Below are 12164 nucleotides of genomic sequence, written 5' to 3'. Positions count from 1 at the left end.
GTGTGTGACCTTGCTGCTCACTGAGGACAGATCAGAAATACACTTTTAGGAAAAGTAAACTATACACACCTTCTACTGCCTACTCCTCACTTTCAAACCTGCAAGCTGTTACCTCTGGAATCATGTCCTCATTCTTTTTTTGGATAGTAAATTTGATGATAAATGTTTTCTCTTTCATGCTGTTAAACTGAGCTTTGTGGCTAAGCGCAGATGGTAGCTTGTCTGTTACTAAATGCACAGTCATAGTTCATCATATCCACAGCCAGAGAGCTTTGGGGTTGTAGTGAAACTTCAGTGGGCTGTACCAGAATTCAGATCTTGTCTTTTCCCAGGCAAGAAAACTCATACTTTTTGAAGGCCCTGACAGGACCCACACTTTATCAGCCAGTACTGGAAAGGCTATTTCACCCTGTGAGCTTGCTGTGAACGGGTGCAATGAGACACCGAGCGTGTAATTCAGCACTTCTAGAGGATCTGTGAATGGAGAGGTATTGCTCCCAGCCCTGTGGATGAAATTTGCTCACTGGCTTACACACACCCCAATAAATCCGAGATGCTTTCCCTGCCTCTCTGTGGTCCACTGCTGCATTACACCGCAAACAACTTGCGTGTGTCCGCCCTGATACTGTTGAACAAGTTTAACAAGATTTACCCTCCCCCTGAATCGTGTCTAAAGCGATTGCCTTTAGTCCAGCTACTGAGAAGATTATGGTTTACGTACTGGAAAACCACAGGGTCTGCGCTTTCGTGGGGCTTGCCCAGGACCTGACCATACTTCTACCTTATGAAAGTAAAATAAATTATTCTCGGGAGGGGGGGAAGAAGTGTGTAAAACTATTTACTCCTACCTTCTCATTTGTTCCATCTCTCTTGCAGCTTGAATGAGAACTCATGATCCAGCTTTCCAAGTCCATAAAATTACTTTACCTTAAGCTTGTGAATTATCCACCTTTCTTTTCCTCAGTCTCTTTTTTTTCCCCAGAACTTTCTAAGATGATTTATTTTAAGTATATTAAATAACCTATAAAGAGCTTTTCTTAAATGCATTTTCAGCATTTTATGATGAAAAAAACCCAATTTGAAGTGCTGATCCTCAAACTGAAAACGGAGTGTCTTTATTTTGCTACAGCATCACTCAGGAGTATAAGAGATGTCAATAGTTCACAGGGTTTGGACTCTACACAAATCTTTCTCTATCAAGAAGAGGCTTTAATTAAAAAAAACAGGTGAGAAGTAAGTGTGTTTTTTTTCTTTAAAGATGCTGGAGCTCTTTAGCATTTTACAGGTTAATGTACATCTTGATGCTTCAAATGTTAAGGTGAAAGCTGCCCATTAATGACCTGTAATGAATATTTCATTTTCTCTCCATATATGGAAACAGAATAAAAAAATTAAATGTAATGAAACTTAATTGTAAGAATGACATTAATCAATCATGAAGAATAGCATTTATTAATATGACCTGGAAAATGTATCACATGACACTTGCCACCATTTAGACCACTTCAGGTATTTTACATAGCTTTAGTAAAATCAGTAACAGGATATTTACAGTTACTCTCTCAACCAACATAGAAACATTTGTGCATTTTATTGGAGCAGTAAAAAATCCTCATCTTTGAACTTGCTCTCAATAATATGAGATACATGAAATCGTATGTCCACAGACATACTTCTGCCCACCCCTTCCCACTCTAAAATCAGAGTTTACAAAGCAGCTATGTTTTCTGACGGTGAAGGTCTCAGTCTGATTGCTGCGTGTACACTGGCAGAAACACCTGCGTTTGCAGATCCTGCTCTTCCACAGGACTCCAATGATTCAGCATGTTGCAAGGAAAAACTGCCTCAAATGTAGTCAATGCAGCCTCCCTGTAGTTTTCAAGGGTGTCAGGACCAAGGGTGCCTTGGTTTTAACATGCCAATCAACAGTAATACTGTACGAACTTTTGAAAAGGTGTATCTTGTCTATCTTGTAATTTCGGAGAATATAATGAGACTTGAGCGCAAGGTATGTGATTATTTCTGTAACTTTTGGTCAGAAAGGCATTACTTCCAAAAGCAAGATCCCCCATTAAGAGTTCTCAAGAATATCCTTTTCCCTTTTTTAATATACCTACTACAAACTGATGAGAATCTCCAAAGTAAAAACTGAAGTCTTTATGTTCTTCAGCACACTTCACACAGACAGGCTAAAAACTAACAAAGCACGGAGCAGTATCCTCAAAAACTGATAACCACTGGAGATGAGTCTGCTTTGACGCATCAAGGTGCACATGTAAACGGGCCACTGTCAGTATGGATTGCATTTGGGGACTCGGGGTATCGGTTCAGGAACTTCTGCTTGAACAAAATTTTTAACTCTGTCGGTCAAAGTTTCATTAATTTCTACACGTTCTAGTCTCTGCTGTTCCCGAAACAGTATGTTCAGTGAATGAGAGCTCAGGTTGAAAAAGAAGAATTCATAGTTGAGTTTTTACTCTTATCCTAATAAAAACTGGGTATACTGAAGAAAGTGACCGTGGGCATCCTCTATCAGCTGTATAAATGGCACTATTTAAGTGTTGCATTTAAGCGCTACAGTACCAACGGGATTTGTGACTTACTTAGTAAAACACATTTAGAACCTTAGTTTGAATTGGGCCTTGACTCATATTTTCTTCATCCTAAAGTACAGATAGTTAATGTCAAACTAATTGAGTTGCTTGCAAGAAGACAAGCATCTGTTGTTGTTTTTCAAACTCGCAGCAGATGCAGAAAGATGAGTTGATATGTTGGTGCAAAATTGCTCTTGTATAATTGAAGAAAATTGCTTATATGTAACCAGAAAGTACTGAAGTGATATCAGAATATATAAACATCTAAATATGAAATACCTTGTTCATTTAGTAAAAAAAATCCAGAGAAAATGTGGTATCAGTGAAACTTGTCTTAAATGACCAATAAAAATATGCTGCTTAAATTAAGTATCTTATCAGAATTATTTCTAAGAGAAAATAAGCATGACTATACTAAGTAGGCTTAGGGATAAATGCTAGGCTTAAGAGAGAGAGCTTCCTCGACCTTTGTTCTGTTGTTTAAGCTTAATTGTATCAGGTTCTTTTGATGGTAACTATGTTGTGTGTTGATGAATGTCTTCTAATCAGTCTTTTTAGTTTTCCTGTAGTGCAGGATTGTGGCTGTGACCCAAATATTGAGAATGAGCATGGTTATGAAACGAATGAGAACTAAAAGGGAAAAAAAAATCATGTAAGCATATATCCAAAAAGATCAACTGCTGTCATTTTCAGAAGACGCATTGTTTTGTAAACCTTCACTGGTGTACAAACAGGCTGGTTTCCATTCTGCAACTCTTTTCAGTCAATTAGTTTAAATTACCATGTTCAGGAACCCAGAAATTCTCAAAGTAAATACAGCAGAGAAAAGCATTTAGCACTTGTGAGTGGTCTCTGAAAACAATGCATTACAGTACCTCTAATTCCTTTGTGACAAAACCAGGAGAATAGTACAAGTTTGAGTAGCCTCATATAAATTTATATTTACACCTACAATTAAACTTGGAGATGCAGCTCACATGTCCTTTATAGTTACATATGTTGTTTATAATAAAGGTATTCTCTACTGCCATCTGGTAAGTTTAGACTTCAGGGAGATGGAAATACTTGTATCTGTCAGATTTTAATGAGAGGAAATATGACAACTGAGGAAAAAGCAGTTTTTCAGTAACTTGATTAACTTTCAGAATTTTTTTAAACCAAAATAAGCATAGTATCTCTACCTGTGAGGCCACAATTTGAAGTATAGATATATCTAATATCCATTGGTAAATGGAATATTCTCCGAAATGTACACCAAACTTTGTTTCAGAAATATATGATATTTGACAGTTTCATACATGTGTATGAAACATACCAAAGTGTTCAGTGTTAGAAGTTAACTGGAAACATTTTCCATTAGAGCAGCAGAGTATCAATGTTTGCTGCCATCTCCTCCATGTTCCAAAGTGTATTGTGCTATATTTTAAAAAGCAGCTTTAACCAGAACCAGCTTTACTTTCAAGAGCCAGCTTTTTACTTTCATTATGTTTTCCTCCCTTCCTTTCTCCCCTCAATATACCTCTCTCGCCTCTAATCAGCATAAGTGTGTAGCTGTGGGTGAACTGGACTCGATAACTGACCCGGACTAAATTTCTGCGTGTGCATTATGCCAATTTTTTCTTGATCCAGTTAACTGTATGGCCCCAAAACTCTTATTCTGGCAAAGAGAAAGCAGCAAGGACAGGGGTGAAAACGAGTGACTGAGAAGGGGACCTCCTTTTCCAGTGCAAGAGCCACTTGAACTGCTTGTGAAACTAGAGCCTTATTGTGCTGCAGAGAACTGCTTAAAAAAAAAATCCATGCAAATGATGTTTCTGATGAAATACCAGTCTCGAACTAGAACAAGGATCTGCCAAATAAAGTACAATGTCATTTTGTTACCATTCTTACATCCACCAAGTCCGGATTTCGAACCATTTATTGAAAAATCTGCTGCGCTCCTTAGCTCTTTCAGGTTTGTCAAGATGGTAAGAAGTTGTTGAATAAATTTGCTTCATAATGAAATCAGCTGCAAATTATATATTTTAAGCCAGTTTTCTGTGAGTTTCTTACCAGCCTACCATTTCATTTTCAGCCTCCCATAAACTTTCTGAATGTTGTGCCTAAATCTATTCATATACTAAGCTGAACTTGAAATAGTTTTCTAGAAGATTTTTTTAATGCACAAACCCCACAATAAGAAAAGGAAACACTTATTATCTGAAAAGCTATCACTCAATTATTACAGATTTATTCTCAATTATTACAGATTTATTCTCGATTATTACAGATTTATTAAGTTGTATTTTACTAAATTTATTTACGTATTTAAATATTAAAGACTTCTAATGCTTTATTCTGCTATTTTCATAATTAAGTTAGTTTTGTAGTACTTTTACCTTTTATAAAAAATAATGGCTTTTGGACCACTTGTCACCATGTCGTAAGCATAAGCAGGTTTTTTTGTTTTCTCCAGGTATTTAACTGATTTGTAATCCTGTGCTACTTTTTTAGCAGTAACTCCTTCCCTCACCATGCTAAACCACCAGGTTCATGCTTTGTTCTTCTGAGACCAGATACCCACTTTTGCAAAACAGCTAAAAACGACCATGGCAGCTATTATTTCGGAAAGGCAGGCAGTTCCACACTTTACTCACCTGCGAGATCATTCGTAGTCATTACAGTTGTAACTATTCTTGCTGTAAATTGAATGAATTCTGATTAGTGGACTAGATGTGAAACGTTTATACCTTAAAAAAAAAGATTAAATATCTATTTTTCAATAGAGGATAATCTTGCATGAACATATACATTGTATAGACATTCCCACTTTTAGTTCATCCACTCTTCACTATTTTAGCTTCAGAGATCAAGCTGTCAGAGCTGACTGACACTGTATTAAGGGTCTTTTTTAATGAGAAAATCACTGATATAATTAGAATTTTTATATCGATATCTGTCTATCTCACTAGATTGGATGTGGTCAGAGTTTACCACTTCTCTTTCTGTTCAGCTGCCTGCTTCAGTAGTTGATACTGAGCTACACCCACAACTGAGTTAGCATGACTTAACCATTGTAAATGTTCATACGCATGCTTTTAGGCTTCTGCAAGTATGAGGAATTGAGCTTTCCTTCCCACAACAAATCTAAACATTAATTATTTCACATTTGCAGCAGATGAAAACCATTTACAAAGTTTATTTCCGTTGTTCAGCAAACATACTGCAACTTCTAATTATTGACTTAAAAACATTTGTTTCACAGGGAAATAAATCCAATATCACTATGTTTTACAGTAAGAATATTTTAAACAAGTTAAAGGCACTTCTAACAAATAGCTGTAGAAGAACTGTTCATGCAGACCACTAGGTAATTAACACGTGAACTGCAGAAATCACTGTTCTTGGTATGTTCTTAAATTCTCCTCTGTTGAGAAATGTATTTACATGTAGTCATAGAGTTAAAGGTATTTAGCATTAAGTGTGCATTTATTTGTAGATGACTTTTCAGAATTAGCATCATCTGACTGTCTAACTACAAAATTTAGCACCTTTTCATGCTGGATCACTAGTAATTTTATTAAATCCTAGAACATTGAAATCTTTTTTTCGTAAAGGTGCTCTTTCAGTTATTTCAACTGTATCAGGTTCCTTTGACCACATTTGCATGTCTTCTAAAGCAAAGCGTCATTGTGACTGAGCTGAGGTCTGTGATAAAACTTGATTTCAAGAGACTGTGTGGTATCTGAGTCTCAGTAGTCAGCACAAAGGGAAACTATATTAGGCAAGACTTTAACCTTCTATGACTGAGTAAAGATCTAGTGAAAGAGGTATAAGGAGGATATATGGCTTTAAAAAATGAAAACTCAGTGCTTCATGCAAAGTTGCCCATAGCTTACTTGCACAGGTATATGCAGACATACTCCAGGTCAAGGCACTCACTTGTCCAGAATCTTTTGTCTGCCAGAGACACCGCAGCTGAGCCAGCTTACTGGCTGCGCTGATCAGCGTGCACAAATTCTGAAAAGCAGGTAAAAAAAGAGAAGGAACTTCTGCATCTGCCATTGTATTATCCCAGAGTTTAGCTTATGACTGTTAGTATGTAACTTACTAAAAAACAGGACTAGCTTTTTCATTTAAAATAAAAAACATAAACTTTTTCAGTATTTTGCAACCCAAGCATTTCAGCTTCTTACTAAGGAACAGTGAAGCAAAAAATTGAAATTGCCAGAAGCAAGGGACTGATTTCTGAGGTACTGCCCAGGAAGAAGCTCAAAGAACACAACAGTTGCTACTGCTGTTGGCAAATGCTTGATAGAGGCAAATACAGTAAGAAGCAATGAAATAAAAAAGCCTTTCAACCTGCTACATAAAACTGTTTATGAAAGTTGGCTAAAATGAGACTGATCTAGTCTAAACAGAAAGGTTGATTCAGACCATCTGTTGCCATTATGCCTGGCAAACAAAACTGTAAAAGAATGAGAAAACTGACAAGAATGTGTGGAAAATGAGTCCAATTGGTGGGAAAAAGTAATGAAGGGAACAGACTATTCACCCTGTCATCCTTTTAAGGGGGATTTTGCAAAGACAGCAGGTAGAGGGGACCTCCACACAGGTCTCTGTGGCATGCCCATATTTCCCTTGCAAGTAAGGATTGGTGTTACTCTTAGAAGCTTTTATCCCCATTTGTATCACCTTTTGCATTAGCAACTCCAGTTAATCTCAATTAACATTTAACTTTCTCTCTTCTGATAAAAAGGACAAAGACTATCTTTAACCTATGTAGACGTTATCAGATGATATTTTTCTTGCAAAATTCTAGGACTCAAGGGAAAAAAGATCTTGTGAAATATTTAAGATTCCCTATTTCAAATGCTTTGACTGATGCTCTATTCCTCTCATGCTAATGGTTTATTAATGGGGATTATGACATTAGGACTAAAAAGGCAATCTTTTTTCAACATCTTAAACCTTTGCTAGTTTTAATGAAGGCACTACAGTTAACAACTTTACCTCAGAACACACTTTTTTTTTTTTTTCATAGAGTCTCTATTGCCAGTGCTATGTTTTCCAGCTACTCACAGAAGTGAAACAGCTGTATTTGAAAACTGGGGTTGCTAACCCAATTGTTCAACCCACATATGTTCAACATTTTTAACTGGGGTTGCTAACTGGGAATGCTAACCCAAATGACTAATTCCTCCAAGGACAAATATAAGGAGAGATTTCACTGATCAAGATGTCCAGAAAAAAGTCATTTCATATGTGGACGTAATTTCAAATAATCATGCAGCACTTACCATGGCCAGGTCTATTATCCACTTTCGCAGTGTTAGCATGTACCAGCCCCCCCAAAATCTTACATTATGTTAAGTTTCATAGCACTGAAAATTCTAGGATACCAAAGTTCTCGAAACTGCCTGGGGAATTAGATTTTTTTAAACATCTGGAAATACTCTTACTGAAACTTTGTAACAGATTATACAGTCTAGATAAAACATGTTAAGCACTAGCTGAAACACTTAGTGTTCCTATTTTTCACACTGTCTTTGGTTGAACAGTGCCTTGAGTTCCTCAAGACCTGCTCCCAAGTACAAGACTTGAGATTTAAGCCCAAGTCCTATTTTTAAAAAAACCCAATACACTGCTGTGTTCATCATAGCAAGTACAATCTGCGTGGGTAGGAACCAAAGAGATTCATCATTTCCACCCGCACCTCTAACAAAGATGTAAATTAAGAATTGGTCTTACTCCTTATCAGTTGTGGGCTTTCTAAAGCATAGCTAAATATAAAGCTTTCTTCTTGTAGAGATTTTACAGTGATCCAACAAATCAGCATGTGAAGGTGGAATGCATGTTGAGGGGTGGCTGAAAATGATTTACAGTGGTAGCACAAAACAAATGATGACATAGCTGCTCTGCAAAGAACTACCAAACAAGCTACATAAACCAAAATTCCCAGATTTCAAAGGATACGTGACTGCATAGAACAAAGCTCGTTTCATGTTTCCATTGAAACGCAGAATAAACAAAAGGAGAATGACATCTGAAATAAATAGAAGACCGCTTGTCAGAGAAGGGAGAGAAAGGGCCTAAATGCAATTCTAGACAGAAGTAAGTAGTTCCACTGGGCACCATGTCTATGGAAACTGGTTTCTTACAGGTTTGTCTCTCAAATTTGATTGATGGCCAACACACTGCAAGCTCCAAAATGAAACCTTTCTCAGAATCTGGAGCATTTATAAGGTTTCTCTCCTACATGGAGTCACTGGAGAAAGGATGAGCTTACACTGCAACTCCACTGTGTGTGTATTAATTAGTTCTTTCTCCTCTACCTGACCATCTATTTTCATAAAATCTATAGGAAGTCAGTTATATTTGAGATGCTCATTCTCTCTTCACCCCAACCCCAGCTAGAACTGGTCAATGGATACATGTCATCACAGTGGAGTACAGTATCTACAAGTCTTAGAGTGCTGAATGAGCATGAATAATGTTTTATTTCCAAAACAGGGCTTAAAAAAATTACCTTGTGCAATGATGATGGGATATTCCAGGTATGTCTGCAGAGGGTAACCATAATAAATCTGGTACCTCAGAAACACAAGGAAGCTGAACAGAAAGACACAGAACAGCGTGAATGCACAAAGGGACAGCACAGCTCCTTCACAGCTTTTTTTTTACTGTTTTGGTTGTGCCAAAAGGCTCTGGATAGGTATAGCCCCTGCTGTCAAACTGATCAAACAAATACAAAGACAAAGCGCAGGCCTGATGATTCTGCAGCTTATTTTTGTTACGCTCAAATAGAATGAGGCATAGAGAGCGGCCCACACTTCTTGTCAAGGTCTTTATGTCACAGTGTGAAAGGCATGACTTTATTAATTACAACTGATGAGAAAGAAATAAAGGTTTCCAGACCTAGAAGCTACCTTCTGTTTGCAATTGCCTTGGCACCTCTGGGATAACTCTGATTCTTTGTGTCAGAAGTTCAATCTGCACATTAAGCAAGTTTTACGGGAGTAGAAAACATCTTCCAAGCTGCCTAGACTACAGTGTTAGAAGATTGCCCAGTGTGGCTGTACTGCTCAGACTCTGAGCCTGTTCTTAAGTGCACCAAACAATAGCAATTCTCTTTCCTGCTATTCCACAGTATAGCATCTAAAAGGAATTGAACTTTGATCACGTTTTCTTTACTTTCTTCAACTTTCATGCAAGTCCATGGGGTTCAACAGAAACTTCAAGGCTGCAGAGAAAATAGAAAGGACTCTTAAGGCATAGTTTTATGTAAGGAAAAATCGATGGTTTCCGGCATAGAAAGATGGCATAAGGAACTGCCTGTCTTGTAAGAAACTGGCTTTTACAGTATTCAGAATGTAAATATCTGAACTTCCTAGAAGTCTTATTTGTTGTAGCGTCAAATTATACTCCTTGCAATCAGCACCATGCTTCTGTGTCACTCCTCTGCCAGGTCACTGCATTCCGACTCTGCAGAACCATCCCAGTTTGCACCAGTAGCCCTAATGCTCTCTGCAACTGGACCCAAAGTCTTTAAAGGCTGCAGGATAAATAGTCTACTAAATAAATAAACAGTCCCAACAAATGTTTCAAAAAAGCCCTGTTGCAACTCTTCCGAAATAGTTCTGCCCAGAGCAGGCGCAGAACCCTCAGCGGTGTGGGTACCACGGTTATCACACAGGTGCTGAGGAGGCATTTATGCTCATCAGAAACGTACTTATAAAGCCTTTTCAATGCCCACCAACACACATGAATGATTTTAAAATGCTACCACTGCTTTCTGGCTGGGGCTGTGGGGTAAGTTATCCCTGCTGGAACTAGAATTTAGTTCACATACTCTGAGGTGTATTAAGGGTAAACAGCGACAACAGGGGTTGAGTGCTGTGGGGAAATGTGGACAGCAAACGGCCACAGCAGAGACCAAGGGGATGCTGCACAGCTGCGTGCAGAAAAGTGTCTGTATGCCTAAGCCTGAACAGCACCAGACCTGGGTCAACAGCTGTGCCCCTAACTGAAGACGAGGCACAGGAGCGTTCAGAAACCACATGCCATTTTTGTGAGGTGATTTTTCTGAATAGAAAGCCCTTTTTTAGCTTGGTGCGGAGAGCTAGCAGCCATCTGGCTGGATGTTCCGGCCACCTCCATCCCTCGGTTCGGCAAATACAAGGCTCTTCAAGGTATTTTCTCTCACATGCTTGTACCCACATTTGCATGTACAAGCATGCAGTTTCTCTATATATTTTTCATTCCATACAATCCTCTTTAAGCAAGATTTAATAGGTCTAGCCCACGTAAGCTTATTACAGACTGACATATCTTTGGAGTTTGACACGGTTTGTAATTTTCTTAAAGAATGATTATGTTTCACTTATTTGGCTGAGAGAAGCCTGTCTAACAGGTACAATTACCTGCAAAACAGGGCACACAGACCACTTAATAACCTAAATACATGGCTTAAACCCAACAGTAGGTGTTGTCTCCAGCTATGTGGGTGGCCCGGGTTGGTTTGGGGCAAGTTAAAACAGCCGAGTTTCCCTTTAACCAGCAGCGCGGAAACACTTTAAAACAGGAAGTTTCTGCTCCAAGGAGTTTGTACACCCAGCGAAGGCAGGACGCGGCACCCGCACAGGACAGGCGTACCAAGAGCCAGCAGGCCCAGCAGAGGCTAACCATGTTACAGAAAAGAGCGGTTTTAAAACCGAAGAGAGCAAAGGCTGCTCGCCACCCCCTTCAAACAGCCACTCAGCACGTTTTCACGCGTGACCAGAACTGCGAAGGAAGGAACTTAATTACGAATTGCCGCCGCACGCCCCCCGCCCGCCACCGAGGGAGGCCCCGCTGAGGCGAGGCGTTGCCGCCGCACCCCAACGGCTCCTCCCGCCGCGCGCCCCCAAGCTGCGCGCGCAGCCCCCGCGCCCCCGGCCGGAGGGGCCGCCATGTTGTCCCGTGTGCCGTTCGGCCCCTTTCCCCCCCAGCCGCCGCCGCCTTACCCGGCCAGCTCCAGGAGGAGGCTGCCCACGCTGACCCCCCGCGCCGACCTGGCCGCCAGTACTGCCGCCAGTTGCGGCAGCTTGATCACCGCGCACACCGCCCAGGTGCTCCAGTGGGCCAGGTCCAGCAGCGTCGGCGCCATCCCGTTGCGCTGCGCTGCGCACCCGCGGCAGTCCGGAATGGGGAACCCGCGGTGCGGCGTGGCGGGGTGGAGTGGGGTGGGGCGGAGACCCGCCCGACCCGGCCCCGCTGGCGCGGGGGCAGCCGTCACGGAGCGCTCGTGGCGCCCGCGCTGCCCGCGGCGTGGGGCGTGGAGGCCGCCCGGCCCGTGGGGAGAGGAGAGCCGGGCCCGGCGGCGGGCCTCCCACGCTCCGCATCAGCCTCGGGCCTCGCCGGGCCTGAGCGAGCTGCCGGGCGGTTTGGCAGCCCCGGGGAGGCCGGTGCGGCTCTCTCGGAATGGGGAGGGCTTCCTGTCAGCCGCCTGCGGGAAAAGGGGGCCGTCACCCTCCAGTCGCCGTGCTGGCGTGTTGCGGAACGCCGCGGTGACCGGGGGAGCGGGGCGGGGGGCTCCCGGGCCTCCCGGGT

General features: G+C 41.0%; 1 protein-coding gene across 2 annotated transcripts; it reads right to left on the bottom strand.

The window, feature by feature from the left end:
* Positions 1-1453: 1453 nt before the first annotated feature.
* Positions 1454-11721, bottom strand: SLC66A3 (solute carrier family 66 member 3). 2 transcript variants are annotated; one of them, XM_059832877.1, is made up of 7 exons: positions 11579-11721; positions 9103-9185; positions 8550-8619; positions 7874-7931; positions 6473-6593; positions 5231-5272; positions 1454-3224 (listed from the first exon to the last, which is right to left on the bottom strand). In XM_059832877.1, exons 1-7 carry the CDS (start codon positions 11719-11721, stop codon positions 3136-3138), a joined length of 606 nt encoding a protein of 201 aa, XP_059688860.1. In that variant the 3' UTR covers positions 1454-3135. The 2 variants fall into 2 exon arrangements, with proteins under 2 accessions (XP_059688860.1, XP_059688869.1); XM_059832886.1 differs by lacking the exon at positions 5231-5272.
* Positions 11722-12164: the final 443 nt, after the last annotated feature.

The sequence above is a fragment of the Gavia stellata genome, chromosome 2 (assembly GCF_030936135.1).
Source record: "Gavia stellata isolate bGavSte3 chromosome 2, bGavSte3.hap2, whole genome shotgun sequence".
Classification (NCBI taxonomy): domain Eukaryota; kingdom Metazoa; phylum Chordata; class Aves; order Gaviiformes; family Gaviidae; genus Gavia; species Gavia stellata.
The sequence above is the reverse complement of the archived record's forward strand: the minus strand, read 5'-3'. Positions and strand labels throughout refer to the sequence as shown.